The sequence below is a fragment of the Mastacembelus armatus genome, chromosome 16, assembly GCF_900324485.2.
Source record: "Mastacembelus armatus chromosome 16, fMasArm1.2, whole genome shotgun sequence".
Taxonomy (NCBI): domain Eukaryota; kingdom Metazoa; phylum Chordata; class Actinopteri; order Synbranchiformes; family Mastacembelidae; genus Mastacembelus; species Mastacembelus armatus.
In genome coordinates, this window is record NC_046648.1 from 16,532,545 (window position 1) to 16,557,655 (window position 25,111).

The window sequence follows — 25,111 nt, forward strand, 5'->3', positions numbered from 1 at the left end:
ACCTGACACGGGTCTTCATCATGTCCTACAAGAAACACACAGCATGTGTTACATGCATAGTTAAAACAACAAGTCAAAGTTTAATATAAATAAGTTTCAATATTATGAACCTCAGAGATTAGGTTGAAGTTTAACTTAGTCACTAGTGTGTACCAGAGACAGTGCTCCTATTCTTTTGGATATGCATAGTTCAGTAAGAGTCAAAATACAAACAAAAGTTACATACAGTCACAGGCCCGGTGTTTTTGCATGTGTAACTCATATACTACTAATCCAAGAATAGTGTACATCATATTCCTGCATCATTTCCTTTTTTGCTTACTAACTTCGATGCAACCATTTGCATGTAACAGTAGTGTTTTATATATATATATATATCAACATGAAGAGACTGAAACCTGAAAGCAATAGGAAATCCATCCCAACAAATGTGATGTCTGCTTTTACTTTTGTCAGCTTTGTCACTGTGCAGATTCAACTCTGTTGCTGCACAACAACATAACTCTGGTAAGATAGGTAAGAGGTAAGATATTCATTGTGATGGATTACCTAAAACTCATCAAAATTATTTATGCTATAGCTAAATCAAAGAAAAACCATTCCAAAATCCAAGAGGTGTCATGTTGTGAACAATGTCTTGGGAGTCATTTGTAGTAAATGGAAGAAAACATGCAAAGACACTGGTATATTCCTTCAATGCCTCACCAGATGATGCCTTCACAATACCTGTGCCTGTATGAAAACACAAACAGTACTGCAGTGCATAGAATGTTTCCAACATAAGTTTTGGGAAGAGATGGTGCACTCAGGTGCTACTTAATAACTTATCATTTTTGATTTTACCATCTTATTAGTACATGTTCTAATTTTGGCAACTGGATCATAAAAGTCCAGTGATATCCCACACAGAAATTGTGTCATGCACCAACAATGCCTGCAATTTTTCTACCACAAAATGTGTGAATGTTCAGTCACATTTCACAACTCAAGTATCATCAAACAAGCTCACATTTGCATAAAACCTGTTAGCCTAAATGCACCTGCCTAGTGTTAGAACAAACGTACCAAGAGGAGGATAATGCAAATACATGGGTCATATCAAAGAAATAGCTTTTACAGCTTTTACAATCAAAACTGTTCTTCGTTTCAGGAATAAAAACCTGTCTGCTTCACTTTGGAACTTCCTCTGTCCGTGTGTAGATATTAAATGTATTTTAGTGCATTCCCTGAAGAGGATCGTGTAATGAGGTGTTCGTTTTTTTGTTTCCCAGAGGAGTTATTTTTCCATGCTAAAATGTAAAGGTATGTCTTGTCCCAGGAGATCACTTCTTTGGGTTATCAGAGTTTAGCCATGAACCGTCCTCCTCCACTTCCCGCTGGACAACCAGAAGCATCTCTGCCACATCCTGAGAAAGCTGTTCACTGAGAAATGAGCTGAAAGTAAAACAACAACAACAACAACAAGAGCAAATGTTAGAAAAACACAGACACACAGAGAAGGCAGATTACTAGTATGCAGCATCCTGACACAAACAGTGAGGTAAGCCTCATGTGACCACTCATTTGGGATGACTCACTCACTGAGTTCAAGCAGCGTGCAAAAGCCAAGACTGAATCTAATTCAGACTCACACACACAGAGATTACAGAGGCCTGGAAACATTTTAGAGAGCTAAATACAAACTCTTACCATAGTTCTTCTTCTCCCCCAATGCACACAGGACTCTTCAGTTTAGAGTCCAGGTTGTAGTACTGTCCATTAACTCGGCGAACCGCAAGCCAGTGCCGTCGTCGGAGCGGGAGAGACACAATCCCAAGTGACACTCGTGATGGGACATTAAGAATAAAGCCATGGACCTTTGACATGCAAAGGCTCTGTACTGTCCTGTATTGAAAAAAAAAAAAAATGTTAAACAAAACTTCCACCTTGAGATATTCTTAGTTTTCTATTATTTTTAGTGTATTTCAGGAGATATTTAGTTTTAAACAATTACAAAGGACACTAGGTGTTTTACTGGACTTCACCCTGCCTCACCTGATTTGTCTAGTTTCACAAGCAGCTGGAGATGATTAACAGTGTGGCTAAGAAAAGGGAATTATGCCTCTTAATTTAAGTGCAATATAACATGTGTTTGAACTGCAGGATGGTCTCTTATTATGGAGTACTTCTTGTATAGAAGTGTGTATCTCTGCATCTGTCTGAGAGTCTAAAAAGACCCTTTTGTTCTTTGATTAAGATGGCCTGACACAAAGAACTGTTGTCCATACTAAAACACAAGAAATGCACTGCAAACTGAGAAAATGCAAGGCACGCTGCGAAGCACTGTCTGTTTTGGAATTGCCTGCTGCACATTAGTGTGAAAAGGCTTGTTGAGGAAAAGTTTCCAATGACACAGGGTTTAAAGCTCACCTGCGTTTGTCCCACCACACCGCAGCCAGTTCCCTGCTCTGTAGTGCCGCCATGATGACGTTGACGTCATAGTTTCCTGTACCTAATACTGACCGATGAGGGTTGACCACACACTGTGGTGCCAGCCTGCAGACAATGAGAAACAGAGTAAAGCAACAACCCACCTTATAGCCAGTATTTTGCATTTTAGTTTTGGCCATTGGTGGGGAGGACTGCTCAGAATCAGGACCACTCTGAGGTTTTCTTTGCTCTATGCTTATAATCCATCTACTCATTTAGTCATCCTGATTTTACATATTAAAACTTTGCTACATTCATTTAGTTCTGTCACTACAACTTCCATTGTACTTTAATGGAATATGGTTACATTTTTAGAAGTGCCTTTAAAAAAATAATTCTATAATTTTAAAAATTATAGAATTATCAGTACTGGTTGTTATTTGCTTATAACAACTTGGACAAAGTTTCTGATTCAGTGGAGTCACAGGGTTTCCCAAAGTGAATTCTTTAGCAGAGGTTATAAGTTACCCAAGTCCTGAATCATGTCCTCTCAAGGTCAGTTTATGAACAACACCCACACTAAACACAATGCTTTTTGCTGGGGGAAAGTGCAGCACGTCTATTTTCTCCTGGAAGTTCCTGTTGATAAAATGTTTAACCATCAATCCTATTTCATTCCACTCTGCTTTTTCTTTCCTTCATTACCTATGGCAGGCCGCGACAGTGTGGTTTCAATTAGTACACATCTGTGATACAATCAGCTTCTGCGTAATTGGTAAAATAAATTATTTTGATAGGAAATAATAAAATTGTTGTTAGAACTATTTTAACCTCATAGGTCATTTGGAACACTGCACTCATTTAATCTTTTTTTTTAGAAAAGTAGATATAAAACACACACACACACACACAAATTATTAATAGGTTTAACAGACCGACAGCAATTTCTTATATTATTTTATAAAGAACTGATAACAAATGTGTCTCCATGTGTGCTGAATATGTAACCAAATTATGAATGAGAAGTGTAATGCAGTGTGGAGATAACAAATTGGACTATGGCAAATAGTGAAGGGGCAGATTTGTTAGTAACGCCCCTGTTGTTGACTCATTTCATGGGATGTGTGAATATACTTGTGGATTTGTGTAAAGCGGCCACACGAACAAACAGTGATGCGTAATGAAAACATGACAGTACCGTTTGCAGATGTCATCGGCCGTCTCCTTAGTAAACACCCGCTCCTGGAGCACGTTGTTAAGTGCATGAATCGCGCACAACTCCAATCGCTGCTTCTCATGAAACACTTCTCCTTCACTCATAATAAATCCTACTACACACAAACACACGCGAAAAGCCACGTTACCACAGTAAACATCAGCTAGTTTAACGCTGGCTGGCTAACGGAGCGACCACGCAGCTGTTTACAGACTGTTCAAGCTAAACACAAAAAATAAAACGTTATCAGCCTAGTGATCACACTCTGCTGGTGTAAAGTCAACTATTATTGCTCTACAAGAGCTAAATGAAGCTACCGACCTGCTGATACAGCGACTCCCCCGGGAAAAAGATGCTGGAGTCTGACAGCTACATCCAGAAACCGGAAGCACAACTGTTGTTTTTGTTGTGTTGTTGTTGTTGTTGTCCAGCTGTCACGCCCTTTTACGGTATTCAGAGCAGCACTTGAACACCCATTACTTTAACTGTAATTCTGCGGAACGTGTTCAGAAAACAATACGATAAAATAAACACGAAGCCCTTAGCTAAAGAGAGAAAACGACTAAAGCTTCTTATTCTCCACCCCGCTCTGTCGTAACTAGCTAATAACTGCGGACGTTATGTTGAGGCGCCCTCTAGTGTTCAACCTGTTCTTCCTTCAGTTTGATTATCGTCATTTTAATGTATAAACACCACAATTTTCACCATTGAACTTCTCAGACATAACGATTTGTTTTCTTTTTAGATAATTTTATAATGTTTCTTATTATTGGCAATGATTTTGAGGATTGGAGTACTGATCTAGATTGTAATGAAATACTGAGACAAATACTTTGTGCATTTTGTTGCCATAAAGCCATTTTCTGTTTTTTATTTTTATTTATTCATCCATCCATCCATTATCTATACCTGCTTATTCCTAACCAGGGTCACGGGAATCTGCTGGAACCTATTTTGTATTCATTGTTATTATTATTATTATTATTATTGTTATTTTATTTGATTTTTTTTCCCATAAATGTCAGTTAGATATCAATAAATGTTAAGAACATTTCCAGAGTACAGCTTTTTTTTCTGGAGGCATTCATAGCCATCTATGAATAAAAGATTTGCTACTGGTGATGTTAAATATTAACAATCAAGTGAATTTTAAAATTCTTGCAAGAGTAGTAGAACAAAATATTTACATCATCAATGTATGTATTCATAACAGAATTTCTTGCTCAAGTAATCGTCTAAATCACTCCAGGATGTGGACAGTTGATGGATAGGTGTTTTTGTGAGACTCACAAAAACACATAAATCACAAAAGCTGATATCAATACTTCGAGATAACAGACCTCTGTAATGTAAAGTAGTCTCCATTCCAGGTATTGTATTAAGCATCTATACTTAGTGGTGAAGGAGACCTCTCTTTAGGTTATTGGTTAAAAAAAAGTAAAAGGCCCATGTAAAAACAACTGTGAGTGTAAACTTTCTGTTCAGTTATCTTATGATTGTAATAATAAACCTTTAATCCAAAATATTATTAATACTAATCTCAATCTACTCACTGAAGCTAGTTTAAATCTAATAATATTTATTTGTACCATTATCTAATTGTTAGTATTGTACTCTTGAAGTAGCCTACAGTTTCATGTTCAAGCAAACATTTCAGTGCAGGACTTTAACTTGTTATGAAGTATTTTAATAGTATGGTATTAAGACTTTTACTCAAGAACAATATCAAATAGTGTTCTATTGATTAACTCATTCGGATCTGCTGCTTGAATTTTTCAAACGGACCAATGGCTGACGAGTATCTGTGTTATTTTAGACTTTCTGTTTCTGATTGGTACTTGGACTGTGACACAAACGCAATATCGCGTCATTATTGGCTCAAATTTTCTGACGTTTAGCGCCACTGAGATGCCGATTGGTCCGTGACAGTAGGTTAAACTGAGCATAGTATTTTTGTTCCTGTGTCAACGTAAAGAAGAAAAGAACAGCAGCTAGTAAGACCCGGCTAAGTTTTTATCAAAGATAGCCCTTTTCCAAAAATTAACACACAAATCACCGCTTACTTGACACTACCCAGGCATTTACCACCTCAGCAAAACTCCTTTGAAACATGGTAAGTTGCATGATCGACCCTACTGCTAACAGGAGTAGCTGCTAGCTTGATCCGATGTTTAGCCTTCGCTTCCCGTCGGGCTTTTAATTTGGCTTGTGTCTGTATGCTGGAGTGTCTGAGTTAATTTAAAAATTGTCATCTGCATTTGCCAACAATAAAATAAATATCTATTTAGAATAAACACCTCGTCACAAATTTTAGAACAACCGAATAGCTTTTACAGTAATGTTACGCGATCTGACCGAAGCTAGGCTAGTAACGTTAATGCTAACAGTACCGTAAAGTTAACTGTCGACAGACGTTAACGTTACATTAACTTTACCAGCGTTACTGTAGTAATGTCGTCTGTCTAAATGACAGATAAGTTCACGTTAAACAAAACAAGTTAAAACTTTCAGTTCTGCATGAGAGGTTGAAACACTGTAACGTACTGTAACTATAGTTGCTCCAAATAACGTTAGCTCATTGTTTATTTGTCAGATTGAACTGAGATGATTATGAACACATGAGTTAGTGAGGGGATGCCAGTTATGGTCTTGGTAGTTTATAACTTATAGTTGATAGGCTATGTGTTTATTTTCCACGATATGGAAGTGCGTGTAGGTATGATTAAATAGAACAATCATGTTCTTTTTCTTCATCTGTTTTTGTTTGTAGCGTTAAACCAATGAATTGGTAATGTACACAGACAATTTTGATAACTTAAACGTCTCTGCAAGGTATATGGATGGCAAGGTGAGCTCAATCTCCTTCACTTAATAAGTTGTTGCAATTAACAAAGAAGCTTCACCATAATGCTCAACACTGTCAAAAAGCCCTAACTTATTTTCTTTTTTAGTAGACTTGTCTGTACATATGCACAACCTGAACTGGCTAAAATATTTCTCTCTCTCTCCAGAACTCCAATGTGGAGAACTTGCCTCCTCACGTTCTTCGTTTGGTCTACAAAGAGGTTTCAGCTTTAGCAGCAGACCCGCCTGAGGGTATCAAGATTTATCCCAGTGAAGAAGACATAACTGAACTACATACAGCCATCGAAGGCCCAGGTAAACACTGCAATATAGTGTCATGCATTACTGGTGTTGGCCACGAGAAAAGACTTTTGTACAGAGATGAAGTCCTCCGTTTTTGTTTTCATTAACCATTATTTAAGCATAGTAGCCTTTACACATCAGTACCTTTCACATCTCAGTATTCGTATCGATTCGTATCTGTGAAAAAAAAAAAAGCTGTTTTCCTACTGTATTACTATTATACTTTCCATTTAAAAAAAAATAAAAAATCATTGTATTAGTTAAGTTGTTATTTTTGTGTAGACCATATAGGTTAAAGGTCAACTTTTAAAAATTATTCATTTTGCAATTCATAATGCTAGTTTTAATTTCATTCATTTTTAATTGCCTGAATTTCTTGCTTTTATAATGGCAGTTGTTTTTGTTAAGCTAATTTTAGCCCACTTAGCGAGATTGCACTTGATGGTGTATTTTGTACTATGTTGCATAAAATGGTTATAATGGTGGTAGTGACAACAGGACTCGACAGATTTCACTTAATGACCAATCTCTTCATCCATCAGTCCATGGTAAGAACAGCTCATCACTGTTGATGTCTCTCTTATGACTAAAATCTGAGTTGGATGCTTCTGTGTTTAGGTAGTTTTGTGATTACCTAGCCAATTTTAAATACATAATTTATAATTGTGTAATTTGCTCATTGGTCTTTAAGATATGCATTAATGCATCTGTTTTTTTCATAGTAGATAATATAATGCACATCTCCCCAAAATGTACATATTATTGTACAAAGCTGAAATTTCTGGATTTGCTAATGTTGCTAAGTCCATGGGTGACACACAACCCATGTGTACCACGCAGCCAGCAATGTCTAAACAATCTTGGGACAATGAGCTCATTGCTTCATATGTTACTGTTAAGTAGGCCTTGAAGAGCCAGAGACTTGTCCACATTTTTGAACTCCTCTACAGACCAACGTCTCTGCAATAGTGTGATTTATTAGTTACTGATATTATTGGTGTCAGATATTTGCAAACCACAGCCAAAAGAGTTGGGTTTTTTTTTTTTTTTGTGGTTTTTTTCAGTCCAAGGATAGTATATTTATTAGCAATCTTAGGTAATGTAGTCATTATTTTCAGATGGTGATGCATCATTTATCATAAGGTCGCATGTTTATTAGTGTATGAGTTTCTACCACAGAACAAATGGATTCTAATTAAATCAAGGCGTTTGCACTCTTCACTTTTAATTGACTTTGGCTGTAATGTTTTCTGTTTTTGTCAGTTGACTCAGTTGCTACTCTGTGACCCTCTTCTTTTTATGGAGCAAGTCTGGCGCAGTCTGGGCATACTGTTCATGTGATGAATTCTTTATGCTTTGACAGAGGGAACTCCATTTGCTGGTGGCATTTTCCGAATGCGTCTGGTCCTCGGGAAGGACTTCCCTGCTGTTCCACCCAAGGGGTATTTCCTGACCAAGATTTTTCACCCTAACGTTGGTCACAAGGGAGAGATCTGTGTCAATGTGTTGAAGAGGGACTGGAAAGCAGAACTTGGCCTCAGACATATCTTACTTGTAAGATAAACCATCAGTCTTTCTTATTCTGAGTGGCAGCTGTCTTCCCTTCACCAGTTTTTAAATTCCTGTCTTCTTCTTCCCTACAGACAATCAAGTGTCTTCTCATCCATCCGAACCCTGAGTCAGCTTTGAACGAAGAGGCTGGGCGTTTGCTCTTAGAGGACTATGCAGAATATGAGTCCCGTGCTCGCCTGCTCACAGAGATCCATGCCATGGGCGGGCCTGGCGGGACCTCTGGGGCACCTCAGGACCCTAATGATGGCCCACAGCCGAAGAAGCATGCGGGTGACCCCACAAAGAGAGCGGGACCCAGTGCAGCAGCTGTGCCTGCAGCTCTGGGTAATGGAGCTAATGGAGCCAGTACCACCACCAGCAGTAGCAACAGTAGTAGCACTAATAATGTAGCAGGGAAAAAGAAAGCAGATAAAAAGCGTGCATTGAGGCGACTTTAATACCTTAGCAAAATTCTTAGTGTGTGTGTGTGTATTCTGTGTGAGTGTGTAAATATAAATATTGAAGTGTGCTGACAATGTTTTTGTTCCCTTTTCTTTTTGACTCTTCTTTCTACCACTGATCCAGAATGTCCACTTTATACTCATTTCTTAACTTCTATTTTGCCACCAGTTTGTCCCGTTGGCATTACAGATCAGTTATTCCCAACCTAAAGACAGGATGACAAATGTTTATTCCTCTTTTAAAAGAATGCATGCAATTTCACTGCTAAAATCATGCCGTTAGTTGTATTTTTCCCGTGACCTCTTCTGAATTGATCTGTCATAACTGAGAGATAGCTGCTGTTGTCTCTATCAGCTCTTTTTGAAGTGTTTCTTGGTAAATCCTGCTGTGATGGTACTGTGTACTGCTCAGCCAGGCTTATTCCTGAGTCTAAATGTTATTGCCAATGGGAGAGAAGCATATTGTAAATGACACAAAAATGGTAACATCTTTTTAAATTCTGTTCATTGTGAAATCGAGGTATCGAGGTTAGCAGTGGAGTATAAAAAGTCTTATGTTCATCGAATCTCAGCCCTCTTTTAATGTTTTTTTTTTCTTCCTTTTCTAGAATTTGTTTTACTGTCCAGAATTTTCGAAAGTTGTTTATAATTGACATGTCCATATTCAGCTGTCTTGTGGTTGCGTGTGAAGACATAGATCAGTGGCTATTAAGGGAACAGGGTAGGTTGCCAGACGACTTTATTAAAAATGAATCATCTAGTTTCTGTATTAAGCATACTGTGGTGTTACTTGCTTAAACTACCCTTTCTTCCCAGCAAAGCAGTATGTGCTATCAGATACCCAGCTCTGTCCAGGCATGGGTAAGAAGAGAAAACATTAATAGGAAAACGTTCATGTTTAATAGAAATTGTCTCCCCACCCAATGCACTGGCAGAACTTCCTGGGCAGGTTTCCTCACTGCTATAAATGGATGCAGGGCCTATATTTCCCAAGGAAACACACTGAAGGCATGATGCAATTTGGATGGAAAAGGTGCCTCTGAAACACCTGTCATTGTGCAGAGTGGCTGGATATTTTGTGTCCATTTTAAATTATTTAAATTAATAAACCATTGACATTTGAGGAGTGAAGTGGAAAACATTGACTCATATTTGCTCCTTTTACATTGCATGTGTAATTTTTTTTGTTTAAAATGTAACTCCAGTCATACTGTATGTTCTGCAAGGATCAGTGTAGCTGCTGACAGTGGCTACTAGGGCAAACCTTTTACTGTTCAGTGACGTATAATGGCGCTTCATTTTGTTTATAGTGGTCTCTTGTTCTGCAGTGATGGAATAACCATTATGAGGAAACCAGTAATTGCATCCACCCCAGCAAACCAGTGAGTGAAAGTGCACCCGGTAGAGCATCATTGGACCATCTAATGAAGGGCTCCACTGGCCTCTACTGCAGACATGCAGCAGCCCACCCACCTGTGTAGAAATAGCAGCCTGCCATGCAGGTAATTATCAGGCCCTTCTTAGACACCTGGGGCTCCACATAACCCTTTACACCTTCCCCAAGCCCCATTTTGGAAGTGCTTACCTCCTTCCCCACCTGATATCCACCTTCATTGCATATCCTCACTATTCTATAATCGTTCTTTCCTTTTTTGAAGAGACGTGTGAATTTTGCGGTCTGATATATTGCCTGGGTTTAGGTTTACAGGGGATGCATATTGGTTTCCTGTATCACCTACAGTGTAATCACGATTCACCCTGTATGTCTTATGTGGAATTAGTGGTTTTGATCCACGTAACACAATGCTTGGTATAAATTTAGTGCAAGTGTGCTGCTAATGTGAGGAGGCAGGTATACTGTATGTGGCAGTCCCTCACAGACCTCATGCAACATTTCCTCCACTGTTTTATGTTGTGTGACTTGGCAACGTTTTTCCTCTTGATCCTAAACTTGAAGAAACCTCTGAATTGCCAGTCTGGGTCTAATTGACAGAATCGTTCACGCTCCAGTGTTGCAGCTTTTGCGCCAATCCTCTCCCCTTCCCCGTTTTCATCGCTTTCATAATTGCCACCAATATAATGACAGTTGCTGTGGCAACCGTGTCTTTTCTCCCTCTTTCACACACACGCACGCACACTCACGCACTTTGGATCTCAGAGGTCTCCTGCTGACTTTACCGACTGATTTAATTTTGCACGTTTATTCCCTTTTTTACAGCGCTGTTTCAGCCCTGACTTTTACCTTCTTTTTTGAAAAAAACAAAAAAACAGTCAGATCCATGCGCGATCTAATTTTTTGTCACAGCCTGTAAAAATGTAGACCCCTAGCGACATTCAAATGGCAAGGGGGATGAAATGGAGGGGGTTAAGGATAAAACGCCACCAGTTGAATGGGCCTAATGACTGGCAGCGCCAAGCAGCGCGGAGCCGAGTCTCATCAGCACCAGTCTGACCGACCAATCACAGCGCTCCCCCGCAGGCGGACCTCCGTGAGGCCAGTCGCAGTTAGGCGGTGTAACCCATCGCGCTAGGAAATTATGAAGGAAACCAGGCTCAGTCAGTTGTACATGGAGAAAAGTTCAATTGGGTGGGCGGGTGAATTTTCGTTGATACGTTTTGACATTTTGAGCATCCGACACCTGAATTATTCCGCGTTCTCCGAGATAGTTTTAGTGTAACTTGTGTTGCACAACACACGGATTTTTTCCGATGTCGTGTGCAGTTGAATTGCTTTGTCACATGTATCAGAAAATCTCAGAACATCTCGCAGGGCACTGACTCTCTCTCCCGATCGTTTTCTTTTTTTCCCCCCTTCTGTCGTGGTGATGGATTATCAATAAGCCTGATGGACACGCATCAAGAATGCTTGAGATCTGCACTCAGAATCGCAGGCATTTAAAAACAGTTGGCAGATCCAGCAACAGCTCAAAGTGTCCTGATCATCTGCTACAATAAGAGGCTGCCATCTGAGAAACGCTGAGGTACAGTGCGCAGGCTCTCCCAGCGCTGTTCTCCAGCATCAAACCCCAGAGCAACGCACAGGTAAGACACGACATTATGCACCTTTTCTCAATACAACATCAATTACCGATTTACAGGCAGAATCTTTATTAGACGTTCACTGTGTGTTTGTTTGTGTGAATGGGGAAATTAGTTTGGCATCTGTTTGGAAGCATCGGTGCAACAAAACATTTGGATGAAAGCTGCGCCACAGAGAGATCTACACACAGGCTTCACGCTGGGCTGACATGTCTTTCATCACTTAAACACTTTTATCGAGAAGGGCCAGTACATTGCGACATTATGAACATATTGATTTTAAGAACACTGACACACACACACACACACACACAGACGCATCCAGCCGGACTATACACACACACACACACACCGGCACGGATACACCCACGCACTCTTACCCTACTGATACATGCAAGTCATGTCCATAACCTGCATGCTTATTCACTGCAAGTTGGAACTTATTATCCTAATGAAAGGTGTTGTGTAGTGTGGGGAGTCCATGTTCGAGTCAGTCGGTTGATGCGAAGTCGTTGCGCAGCATATATTTTACTGCCCAGACTAAAGCAGCCGCTGCTGCGCGGCTTTTACTGTCATTTAATGTCTTTTGCATCAGCACGACTTGTGTTCAGGATTTTTTCCCCCGTCCCTGGTTGATGCCTGCGCGTTTTGCAACACCGTATCTAAAGAAAAAGAAGCCATTTTGTTTCATTTGCAACAAACACCTGTTGAAATTGTTGCATGCCCATCCGTCTGCACAGCTCGTCAGCATCCTGCAACGGAAGTAAGGGGGCCGCTTGGTTCATTTGCTTTGATTAAAATTTCTCTCAATGCCAAGAATTTGTTGAAATGCGTTACCCTGCCTTCAGTGGCCATGTAACTCAGAGATGCATCTTCACAGTTCTCACCGTGTGCCCTTCACCCTTTGGTTCTCCATACTGCATTGCTTCAACAGCACCATGTACAGAGAGATGGCTACAGGAGGATTTGCTGGTTTTGTATGTTGAGTGACTGCTGAAAAGATGTAATATCAGACTTCAGGATTTTACATGCAGGTGACTTGGCCCACAACATTCTGAATGAATATTTTCAATGTGTTGACTTTCCAGTCTCTGTATGCTGTAATTGCATATTTACTGAAGAGAGGTTTGGATATTTAGCCAGAACACCCTCATGAGGTGAATGGAGTCAGGGCAGGAAAAAAACAAAAAGAAACGGCAGTGCAAGTTGAGCAGTGTTGGCAGACGGTGGTGTGAGGCATCAGTGTCATCTTGTCGAGAAAGAGACGGGCAGATGTGACTTTGAAATCTCGTTTGGCTAATGGGTGTACATTGGATTCTGCCTCTTTTCTCTTTCCCTGCCTCTTTCACTCACACACAGACAGAGCTGCAGTGCTATTCTGAGAGAGTTAGCTGCCTCAACCCACGCACAGAATCTGAGAAAGAGAGAAAGCAAGAACGAGGGAGAAAGAGGAGAAGGAGGGAGCAAGAATAAAGGAGAGAGGCAGAGACCAACTACAAGGAGGTTTACAAAATGCCTACTATAGTCTCTCACATGCACACACACACACACACACACACACACAGCTACTGATTCTTCCCCTTGAACTGTTCTAAGAGCAGCTGATTTACAGTTCTGATTAGCACTTCTTGTGTGTGGACTGTATTTGCAGATCTGTTTGCCGGTGCTGTTTGTGTGATGTGCTGTGTTGTATTGGTAAGTGCTGGGAGAAATGTACTTGATTCTGTGCCACCCACACACCGCCCTCCCACTCATGGTCGTCTCTGCATCTATACCTCTGGCTCTTCCTGCTCGCCACAATCTCTTTGCTCATTTAAATCCCTACCCTGCATTTATCCCTCTGCTGTTTTCTCTTTCACTGGCTTTTCAGAAGCGTGTTCCTCCTGCAACCAAACAGGCACACACAAACACACACTCCGTTTCCCTTCACTGTGCACAAACACACAATGCAATTAATAAAAAAAAAAAAAAAAAAAAAAAGGCACCGTTACATTGCACGTCTGCTCACATTGTGCACATGTATGAATAAGGTAAGAGAAATGGCTTCTTTCTAATCATGTCTCTCATTTGTATTACAGCGGGTCTCGGCCAACACGTTCCAGGTTTGATTGTCGGCCTGTGAACCCGAAGAAAATTCTGAAAATCAAACATATAGAGAGGACTGGAAGAAAAAAATCTCCTGGAGAGCTCTTTTGGAGTGGGAGAGCTGCTGCGTTGTCTCTTTTTTTTTCTTTCACTGAACTCTCCTCAGAAGGTTAGAGGAGCATGTAACTGAAACAAGTGGAGCCCTCAGTGATTTCAGCATTCTGTCTCCCCCATCTGTGCCTACATTCTCTGCTACAGATAGGGACGTTTTGATAATTACATATAATTATAATTTCTGTGGGAGACAGATCTGCCTCTGTCTATTATTGCCAACACCTCCAACACAATAACTTCACACATTTACATATTTCTCAACAAAAGTGATATTCTTTGAACCTCGGAGACAAATCAGGAATAATTTTGCTTAGAGAGAGACATGTCACATGGAGAAGCAATGTGCCCTTCATCTCACTTCTAATTAGCTATATAGTTGAATGATACGGGGCGACTTTTTGTCCTGAAGTTGAATGCAGAAAATTTAAAATCTATGACATTTGCCTCATTTTGCAATGTGTTTCACAGGCTGGGAGTCATTTCCTCGGTTTATGCTTACTCCAGTTTTTCAGTTGTTACATTCTTCTAGCACTTAAGCCGAGCCTCCCTCATTATCGCCCCCAGCCCAGTCACAGTAACAGTCCGTACCAGGCGAGTACTGATGCACATTAATCCAGCCGGAGAAAAGATTAAAATAAAGTACATGGTGTATCTATATATGTGATGAGTGCCTAGGACAAGATAACATGGAGATACGTCCCTGCAGGCATCATTAATGGATAGTTCTCATCAGTGGTGAGTCTGTTGTTTCAATTTGATTGTTTACAATGCTAAACAGCACCAAATATATGAAAAGAATTATTGATTTAATACGTTTTTTTCCAGAAAAGATTTACTTACAACTTAAATAAGTGCCAATTCTGAATGTATGTAGTGCCAGACTTAAATAGTCATTTAGGAATTAACAAAACAGCTAAAACTGTTTACATTTAATATGACACTGGCCATAGACTATTGTTCAAGTGCCATGATCAGCACAGGAATGTATGGGGCTGCCATATTTTATTGAAAATAACTACAACTAATTTTTACTGGGCTTTGTACTTACGAAAAATAATTCCACCCAGCAGTACGTCAGATCTTACTTCTTTTGTTCAGTGGGACACGCAGAACAAGGCACTAAGGACTAAGAGCAAGGTGTTTTAGGAGGGCAAAAGATGAAGTCGTGTTCAGAGTTCCCGTCTAGCAGTAAATTAAAACCGTTTTAATACCATTATCACCAGGATTAACGCTTTACAGGTTTATTTTTCCTGGCATTTTCTTTTATTGTATTATACAAATTCTCAGTTTCTGAAAAAAACAAAAAAAAACAAAACACAGGTTTGAAATTTCAACAATTGCTGAATGAAACTACTGATTCAGTACATCTTGAGTATTCAGTAGGTTATACATGCTACCTGAATGTTTCACGTGTCGTTTTAGTGGGTTAAACTGCAAAAGCGGATACAGCGTGTAACTGCATTGACTCAACATCAGAAAATAGATCTCATAGTCATGTAAAAATGACGCCCACCACCAATCTCCGAGTCCTCGCTGTCTCCCTGCTCTCCCTCCTCACTGCCCCACTAACCACTGTTGTGGAGACCTCTCCATCCCCCCCTCCTCAGCATGTAGACCACTCAGGGAGACCGTTCACCGAGGAGCCCAAACCTGGCTCCAGTCCCTCACTCTTGCTACTTGCCATTCAGGCCAATATCAGGCCAGCTGCTCTCCAAGGCAGGACCAAAACCCCTGAGAAATTTCCAGAAACCTCAGAGGGAGTTCTGGAAATGCCTCCGAGACCTCTGCCCCAGGTCATGTTTCCCAAAAATGTGACTTCAGCAGAGGCCCTAGCACCTCCTTTGGGCGCAGCCCAGGTAGCCCCCATTCGACCACACCTGATAGATGTATGGACGGATGTATGTCGGGGTTATTATGATGTAATGGGACACTTTGACAGCGCTTTCAACTGCTCCAAGGACACCTTCATCTATTGCTGTGGAACCTGCCACTACCGCTTCTGCTGTCCTGAGCGTGGCCGGCAACTGGAACAGGACATCTGTAAAAACTATGACTCTCCAGACTGGGCCAAACCACAGACAGACCCAATGATTATACCGGAGGAATTAGGTCCTGACCCAGACTTTGATCCGCTGAAGCAGCAGAGCCACAACACAGGCTTCGTCATTGGTGGCGTGGTTGTGTTTATGGTGGCGGTTGCTGTAGGCATCAAGGTGGTCTTTAACAAGGTGCAACAGGAAGCCAACCAGAGGGACCTCAATATGCCCAGGTGAGGATTGAAATGTTTTTCTTTCATTATTTCTCATTGATGGATTTGTTACTTCGTTCCATGTATGAATAGTGCAATGGAATTAGGTTTACAGGACTCCATAAATGGCCTATATTCATCATTCTGGGCTCAAAATAATGTTATTAGTCATCAGCTGAAGCATATTTGATCTTCACCGAGGTGCTGCTGCAGAATTCATGGTTGTTTTGATTTCCTCTGGGCTTTTCATTTCATATATGGCCCATACTCTTAAAGATAAAAGATAAAGATGTGCATTTTGATTTTTGTACAGGTTCCATTTTTGTGTGATGGTCTGCAGTGGTGGAGGCTGAAGGCTGATATTAGATGTCGTTTGGTCCCTTAGAGAATGCATAATAATAAAAGTGCATGTTTTTTTTTTTCAAACCTTTCTTGTCAGCAAGTGTACACAATTTTTATCCAAATAGTTGTTAGATGAATGTGAAAAAGGCTGAAAAACTTCATCACATGTATGCAATTTCAAGAACATGTTTAATAAATGGATCTCAAATTCTAGAATTGCTCTGTAAGATAAATGTAGCCCTGAATTCTCACATGAATATGGCTGCTTTACTGCATACCAGACATGAACCAACACTGTCCGAAAGAAAATATCTTCGAATAGTGTTTATATTGACAAATGTAAAAAAAAAAAATCCTCACCCCAAAAGTACTGTTAGTCCTAAAACAGGATACTATGTATAAATTCATAGTATTAGAAACACTGACAGAATTTGATAATGTAATGTGATGTCATGTTTATCATTAGAGCCCTGGTTGACATGTTGCGGCACCAGTCGAGCCCAGTCCAGCAGGATGAGAGAAACAACAGCGTGGCCCTTGCTGTAGGGGATGGACAGGGGACACTGGGGAGAGCGCCAAAAAATCTTTACGCCCCAGGACTACCCAGCAAGGACAACAGATGTGAGGGTCTAGGGCTTTTACAGCATTACTGAATAGCACAATCAGCCATGCAATTAAAGCTTTTGAACCACATCCTCTGTATGCAGAGCACATCGTGTTTGTCACGACCGTATATGAATGCATGTTTTGTTTGTGTGTGTCCCACCCCAAGATATTTTTTTACAACTATTTAATAGACAAAACAATAAAATCCTTGGTGGTGGTGTATAAGAAATGTAAATCCTTCATTTCTGTTTACTGGCAGTGGTCACTAACGAAAGACACCTTCACGTAGTGATATAAAATCTCCACAGTTCAAGTAATTAAATGCACATGAGTCTTGACATAAGTGCTTATAAAATATGCATGCCTTACATGGTAATATGAAGGTGCATTGGTGGAAATAGATTCATAGCTGCCTTTATCTTTTTATGCTAAAAAACCATTGAACTGGAAACTATCTGACATCAATTTTGTGAGCTGATTATCTTATGTTCTTTTGACTTACAGTGGGCAATTTGCAACACAATTTTATCCACTCATCAGGCTCCAGTCCCAAACACACCGCAACTATCGGTAAGGCAGCTGGTGAAAGCCGTGCTTCTATGTAAATTACATGTAATCGCCACAATGCTTCATTTACTTCATTCACTTTCATTTTAAGCTCAAAAGTAGGCTCAATCATCGCAACAATAATAATGATTATCATAGCTTTGGTTGCTTGTGTTAGTCCTGAAAGCAAGTTAAAATCTGTCTGTTCCGGTGAACATCGGTAGATTCACACAGTGCTACATGCAGTGAGCTATATCCAAAGGAGCAAATCTCATTTAACACACTGTTGTTTTCTCCCTGTGGTCGCCGCAGAACGCACCCCTCGAATGAACAATGCTCAGCTGGCAGCTGGAGGCACCCTGCTTTCCAGTAAACACAACAACACCAAATCCCAGCCTTCCTTCCATCACTCTCTGCACAACCTGGCTCAGCTGCCTCCCTCCTATGAGAGTGCCACCAAGCCTGAGCTTAACAGATACTCCTCGCTCAAACGCCTCGGTAAGTACCTTAATTTTTGAGAAATGAGAACAAATACACCAGTGTGTGTGACCCTCACGCCCGTTTTCATGTGCTTTGTGCAGCTGTTTCATGAATCCTGAAATGCAGTGACACTCTTGACTCAATAGCATAAAGTGCGGGATGCGTCATTATGTGTTGATTCTATTTACTGCCATGATGAACAATTCAGAGAAATTTTGTTTGGGTTGCAGAGAAAGGTCTTGATGAATACTCATCTGGTTACTGCACCACCAAGCGCCGGCCTCACACAGCCCAGCCAGCCCTCCAGTCCTCTCAGCATCACCTCCACTGGGGTGGAGATTACACCCTCAGTGGAAGAGGAACCCTTCCTAGGCATGCAGCTCGTCCCTGGATCCCACCACCACCTTCTGGTATGCCTGCCTCTCCCACCCCCAATCCTTACCCTCTGGACCCCCCAGAGCCCCAGTACAATCCAAACTACGACACTCTCTCCAAGCCACCGAGGAAAGTTAAGTCCACTGACCAGCTGCTCAACATGGGTGATGTTCCTGGTAACACAGGGACTCTGTCCCGGCTGTCTAAGAACCAACAACACCAATACTACAAAGCCATGGCTGCCTCTAACAAGAACTCCAACACGCAGACCCTCACTCGCAAGACCCAGGACAGGCAGGAGAGACAGGAACGACTGCTCATGTCACCAGATCATTTGGAGGAGAGGATGGGGGTCGGCGGGATGGGGGTTGTAGATCCATATGCCCACACAGGAGGGATTGTCCCCACACTGCCTCGCCAGCAGAAGGCCCAGTCCCAGCAGAATGTCTGCGCCACACCCTCACTCGACCGGCACCATATGATCAAGATGAACTCGCACCCCACGTCCGGACGAGAGCAGGAGAGGAACACGGCCATGACAGGGCACATGAGCGGGGGCATGGGCTGGGCGGGTGAGATGCCCGGAGCAGGGGTAGTCATGGGAACGGGAACGCTAGGGGGCCACAGCGCGAGGAGGATGGCTTTTGCAGCGAAAAGGCAGAATACCATTGAGCAGCTACATTTCATACCGGGAGGGGGTGGTGGAGGGTCAGGAGGAAGTGGGGGAGGCAGTCAGGGGATCAGGACGGGCAGTAAAAATGAGGTGACGGTGTGAAAATTGTGCCTAATGTAGAGTTTACCCCTCATCTAAGGTATGGGAATATACCACCCTTACCCATTTAACTATTAGATGTACAACTACAAGAAGTAAAGCTATAAGTATAAAATATAGTACCAGTATAATGTGTTTAGGCTATTCAAATTAGTGTCTTTTAAAAAAAAAAAAAAATCTTTTAATTAACAGCTTAAATATGATAATTTAAAATCTAGGTGAGGAATATCTGTTCCAATTATGTGATAGCCTACATCAGCCATATTTTGTAACAGAATTTGCCATATTGCCATATACAGCAGTGCCATTACTTATAGAAAGACTGACTGGAAGGGTGAAACAAAACCAACAGAAGTGTTGTCCATAATTTTGTTTTTATATGTTTTTCCAAATGTACTCAGGAGCCATATTAGATAGGGAACCAGACAATATCAAAAAAAATGATCGATGACGAAAAGGACCATGTGAAATATTATATCACAGAATTTCATGGAGAATTGAACCAACTCCCTGCTGGACTGTCAACCTGCTTAGCCCTTGCCGACAACGATTTATTAAACTGAATCTCGGACTTGAGTCTGAATGAACTGTGTGCCTGGTGAGGTGATTTTGGAGACTCTGTTGAGCCAGCATCATCCCAGCACAGAGGGACGGAAATACTTTTCATTGTTTCCGGTGTAAATGATTGGATGAGGTGGGGGCTGTTTCTGACTGGGGCACAACAGCCTGATAGTGGAAGGACCCTGCTCCATTAATCTGCGGATGTACCCATATTACTGGTCTGATGCCTGGGTTGCCTAGTTTTCCATGTGACCTTAGATCAAATCCCCTGAGGAACTCACACTGATCACTGTTACACTAAAGGAGTGTAAGCAGATCCTAGATTACCTTATGGGAAAGTTTTCCCTAATGTTCCCATCGATAGATCAGGACCAAACTGTAAAAACAATGGGCTACCAAATAATATAGAGCCATCCGTTATGATACTACAAAAAAAGTCTTGACATAAACACAGAACAGAACAGATGTACAGTATATTCAGTTTACCATTACAGAGGCAACCTGCTTTAATGTAAGTTGTCTATGAGAAGCAAACGTTTTTCTACAGAGCAGTAAATGAATAGGCCGTGACGCAGAGGTTGCACTTACACAATTGTCCTTCAAAGCCATTTATGGAGATAACAAAGAAAATACCACAGAGGAAGCTGGTCTGACAATCACCATTTTATTATTCTCACCAGGAGACAAATTATAGAAGTCAGTGATATTTTGTACAGTCACAGAGTAAGCCTGAGTCAGGACTGAGGGCAACCTGGGGGCCTTCTCCTGCGTGGCCCCACATGCCGTAAAAGACTTGGATGGTTAGGAAGCCCTTCCCATCCTCACAACGAAGACTTGCTGTATCATAACGCACTTCAGCCATTATGAGTAAAAAAAAAAAAACCAAAAAAAAAAGAACAGAAAAGAGAAGAAAAAAAAGAAAAGAAAAAAAACTTCATCAATAACAACGCTTATCAATACTAAGGGCTATCCTATCCTATATACTGTAGTATGTGATATCTGTGGTCCATATAAAATGCTATCTCTTTCTCTTGATTTTGTGTTGATATTGTCATGATGTATTAAGTATTAATGTGTACAAAAAATGAGCGCAATTTAAACACAGTTCAAAGAGAAACACAGAGACAAAACTTTGCACAACTCTGTCCCCTGATATTTGCACCAGATACAAACTGACTTTGTATCATGTCCTCGAGGTTTACATTCTGTACAAGCATGGCTGGCGGTGACTGATCAATGGAAGGTATTGAGAGAAGATTTTTTTTTTTTTTTTTAATCACCCAAAATCAGAGGAAATTACACAGATCAAAGGAAGAACTTGTTACTGCTTGTTTTTTGTTCAGTCACATGAAAGGATACAGAGATGTAATGCTGATAAACAAACAGATTTCATTTGGACAATCTTCCTATACACAGTGCTAAATATAGTTGTTATAAATATGGAGTGTTATTATATTATTATAACTGTTATGGTTATTATTAACAATTATCTTATAATGTGATGTTCTTTTACTTGGTGGAATTTAAGTGTTTATTGTTTTTAGATAACTAGCATTCTCATGACTAGTTCGTTTTTCATACATCTGGTCATAAATTCCAGTTTTTAAAAACATTCCAAATCTTGATGCATGCAGGCTTCATTTCATTGAGAGGCATTTACAGTATGACTGGATTTTCAGGCCGCCAGTGCTCATATGGCCAAATTTCCAGCTGTATGTACCGTGCCTAGACATCAGCCTTATGACTTCTTGATCTCAAGTGATTACTTAGGTTTCCGCTCTGGTAGAAAAACATCTATTGAAAAAAATCTGCAGCCTTCTAAAACTATGTGTATGTGACAGTGTTTTAACAGCCAGTGAGAGACAAACGAGTTTGGGATGGGCCAGAGGTTATTAACGCCACCAGACCAGAGACAGTCTGCTGTTTCCACTGCAGCAGCCTGACTCCAATAATTTAATTATGGGTTGTAAACACAAAAACCCATGATGCCATATTGTATATGTGTTCAGATGAATGTTTATTGCACAGGTCGGAGAAAAGGAGAGGTCTAATGGAAACCAGAACGCTTTGAGTGCAGTGTCTTTTTTTCAGGGAAATAGGACAGATGACATATAGTAGTATTAGATTTTTTTAATAGAGCCACAAAAGGTCTGTAGCAAAGTCTGTAATATCTCACAAGCCATATCCATCAAAATGCATTATCACAATTTTATAAATGGTTAATCTAATTTGTGCAAGTATTGTATTTTGTATAGCTAGTACAATCAGAATATTTTGAGTGATCTCTTCAACATTAATTTGAGGATTCAACAAATTATGTGTTAGTATTTAATGAATTGTACAGTGCCAAACTCATAACATTTTGTTGTCTTTCTATTGTCATAGCCTCCAACATAGCTACAGGGGTTATTTCTTTATCACAGCTAATACACACACAAGTGAGCTAAAAAAAAAAAAAAAGCTAGTATTCAGAAAGAAATGAATGAATATGGTGTGTGTTAGTACCATTATGAATTCATTTAGAGTGAGGATGGTTAATGGCCACCTGAAATGTAAAGCATTACTAACAGTAAATTGTATGGACAGGGACAGTGTCCAGTAATGGAATTCATGGATTTATTTTCATGCCTATAAATTTCTAAATGACCCTTTTGTTATTGTTCAATGAATTGATGCCCTTGGATACGACAGTGACTTACAAAGAATTTGTATAATAAAGTTCGTGGGAGAAAATGTTTTGTCATTCATTTTAGAGCATGAAGAGTAAAATCTGGACTTGTTCTCTGAGCACTTTGAGTTTTATTTTTTCAGACATAAAGTATTTTGTGGATGTTTGGGTCACCCACAACCTCTGCAGTTTAAATCTCTTCCTCTGGCACATACACCACATCCATCAGTATTTCTTTTTTCCCCAATTATTTTGTCTGGTTGCTCAAATGTATCTAACATTTAATGTTTTTTTAAGATTTTAGGATCCTTAAGGTCCTGCAGTGAAAATGCCAAAACAGTACAGTATGTAAGTATTAATGTACTGAAAGTAAAAGTGCTCATACAGCAAACAAATTAATCCTCTGAGTTTGTACTATTTGTTGGACTATGATTACGGATGCATTCATGTGTAAGTAGCATTTTATTGATATAATAGCTGAGGCGGAAGGTTTTATCTCTTGTGTGGCAGTTAAATCCATAACGGTGCAGCATATGTTATGACATTAATAATTTATTTCATAATCCGTAAATAGGAGCTATATCTGTAAAGTAAATCTAGGGGAGTAACAAGTACAACATTTACTTATGAATTGTGAAATAGAAGTAGGGAGTAGCAAAAAATTAAAGTAAATATTAAAAGTATATAAAAAACTACACTGAAGTATAATGGTTAAGTAAATGCACTTTATAATATTGCACAATTGGTTACACATCCATTCATCTATACAGCCACCCATTCATCATCTGCTGCTTATCTTGGAACAGTGAGGGTCATGGGGGCAGGAACCAATCCCAGCTGACAATGTGTGAAAGTCTTGGTACACCCTTGACAGATCACCAGTTTAGCACAGGGCTGACACACGGGGACAGACACACCTACGGGCAATTTAGAGTCAGTTAACCTATTCCCAACCTGCATGTCTCTGGACTGTGGGAGAAAGCTGCAGCATCTAGAGCAAACTCACACAGATAGGAGGAGAACATGTAAAATCCACAATGAAAAGCCCCAGGTTTGAATGGGTTTCAAACCCAGAACCTTCTTGATCAAAAAAATTCAGTGATGACTCTTGGACTATAGGAAATGTATTACTGCTTTCTCCACAATATCTAGTGCCACTTGCCATTAATTGTTATTATAGAAGAACATCCTTTAATTGTAATAGGCCTCACATAGTGTTTTAATTTTGCAAAAGTATCAAACACTTCACTGGGAGTGGACAGCTGTGCTTTTAGATTTTAGGGTGAAACTGTCTTCTAATAACTCACGGCTCCTGCTGTATCCTTACAGTGAGGTAAGGGCTATGAAGCTCATATTTAAACCCTCCTGTGAATACATTTATTGCACTGGGATATATGACGGCTTAGCTGAAAGAACAGACATTGTACTGATACAGAAATGATTTTTACAGTCAGGAACAAAAATGGCACAAAAATTATTATGTTTGATTTAGGCACAGGCTGTTCCTGTGTGGGCATATAGTCATTGTAATGTGCACATTTCACCACCAGGAGGTTCACTGGCTCATCAGCTCCTATACAAACAGTGCATGAAAGCTTTACTGGTAGTGTAATACAACAAATTCCTAACTAACACCTGCAACCATTTAAACTAATGCATTACATCTGCTGTGTAAAGTAAAACCCAATGTTCTATAAATCATGAAGGAGACATGACCAAGGAGGAAAGAAAGGACAAATTCATATTTTAAATGTATATGTGTGAACAAAGGTTTTCAGAACCTTTAATAGTCTAAATTTTCAGCGCCCTACATAGTCCATGCACATGATTAATATAACACAGCCATGATTACATCTTTACAAAATCAGAGATGCACAGAGCTGGAATTATTCATATCTCTGATATAAATGATTTAATCAATTCGTAGATACAGAACGCTATAGGATGATAAATAATAATTTAATCAGAAGTTGAGATACTGGGTTTTCCACTTTTTCCACAGCTTTGGAAGAACCTAGCTGATATAATAATAGTTACTAAGCAGCTCCTAAACATGATATTGATCAAACACTGATAGGATATTTGTTGATTAAAAGATAATCTTCACTTGTACTCATTGGGAGCGGTGAACAACATTGACTGGGAAGATATAATTTATGTTAATTAAACAACACTAAGCAACATTTAATATGGCTGAAAGTTTTGCAGGTTATGTCATTTTATTTGCCCTTTGCAACTTCAATTAGTAATAGCTTCAATCACTAGTACGGAGAGAACCTTAAGGTTTGCATAATTATTGTTCCATTTTCACTTTTCATGTAATGGTATGCATTTTCATTAAATGTTACAGCCTAAAAATATCATATCACTAGATTATAATAGGCCTATTATGCATCAGCCATTATGCAGCCTGGGGAAAAGACCTCAACCTCCCACTGAGACTGGTTAACTTGTAAAATAATCGGACTCAGGTGTGTAGTAGTGAAACGGG

The 25,111-nt window shown here is 40.0% G+C and overlaps 3 protein-coding genes across 8 annotated transcripts; 2 read left to right on the forward strand and 1 right to left on the reverse strand.

Moving 5' to 3' along the window:
• Nucleotides 1-60: 60 nt before the first annotated feature.
• On the reverse strand, nt 61-4,222 carry josd2 (Josephin domain containing 2). Of its 2 annotated transcripts, none has more exons than XM_026317686.1 (5): nt 3,947-4,222; nt 3,608-3,737; nt 2,410-2,535; nt 1,690-1,884; nt 61-1,434 (listed from the first exon to the last, which is right to left on the reverse strand). In XM_026317686.1, the coding sequence occupies exons 2-5, from the start codon at nt 3,727-3,729 to the stop codon at nt 1,323-1,325; spliced, it is 555 nt and encodes a 184-aa protein (XP_026173471.1). In that variant the 5' UTR covers nt 3,730-3,737; nt 3,947-4,222; the 3' UTR covers nt 61-1,322. The 2 variants fall into 2 exon arrangements, with proteins under 2 accessions (XP_026173471.1, XP_026173469.1); XM_026317684.1 differs by having other exon boundaries at nt 3,608-3,740.
• A 1,331-nt stretch (nt 4,223-5,553) lies between these two features.
• ube2s (ubiquitin-conjugating enzyme E2S) lies at nt 5,554-9,910 on the forward strand. Of its 2 annotated transcripts, XM_026317353.1 has the most exons (5): nt 5,554-5,738; nt 6,396-6,473; nt 6,637-6,784; nt 8,136-8,326; nt 8,416-9,907. In XM_026317353.1, the coding sequence occupies exons 2-5, from the start codon at nt 6,417-6,419 to the stop codon at nt 8,779-8,781; spliced, it is 762 nt and encodes a 253-aa protein (XP_026173138.1). In that variant the 5' UTR covers nt 5,554-5,738; nt 6,396-6,416; the 3' UTR covers nt 8,782-9,907. The 2 variants fall into 2 exon arrangements, with proteins under 2 accessions (XP_026173138.1, XP_026173139.1); XM_026317354.1 differs by lacking the exon at nt 6,396-6,473 and having other exon boundaries at nt 8,416-9,910.
• A 238-nt stretch (nt 9,911-10,148) lies between these two features.
• shisa7a (shisa family member 7a) lies at nt 10,149-20,323 on the forward strand. 4 transcript variants are annotated; one of them, XM_026317348.1, is made up of 9 exons: nt 10,149-10,286; nt 11,626-11,826; nt 13,183-13,326; nt 13,475-13,518; nt 13,902-16,291; nt 17,079-17,233; nt 17,723-17,788; nt 18,077-18,262; nt 18,475-20,323. In XM_026317348.1, exons 5-9 carry the CDS (start codon nt 15,525-15,527, stop codon nt 19,392-19,394), a joined length of 2,094 nt encoding a protein of 697 aa, XP_026173133.1. In that variant the 5' UTR covers nt 10,149-10,286; nt 11,626-11,826; nt 13,183-13,326; nt 13,475-13,518; nt 13,902-15,524; the 3' UTR covers nt 19,395-20,323. The 4 variants fall into 4 exon arrangements, with proteins under 4 accessions (XP_026173133.1, XP_026173134.1, XP_026173136.1 ...); XM_026317349.1 differs by lacking the exon at nt 13,183-13,326; XM_026317352.1 differs by lacking the exons at nt 10,149-10,286; nt 11,626-11,826 and adding an exon at nt 12,728-12,857.
• Nucleotides 20,324-25,111: the final 4,788 nt, after the last annotated feature.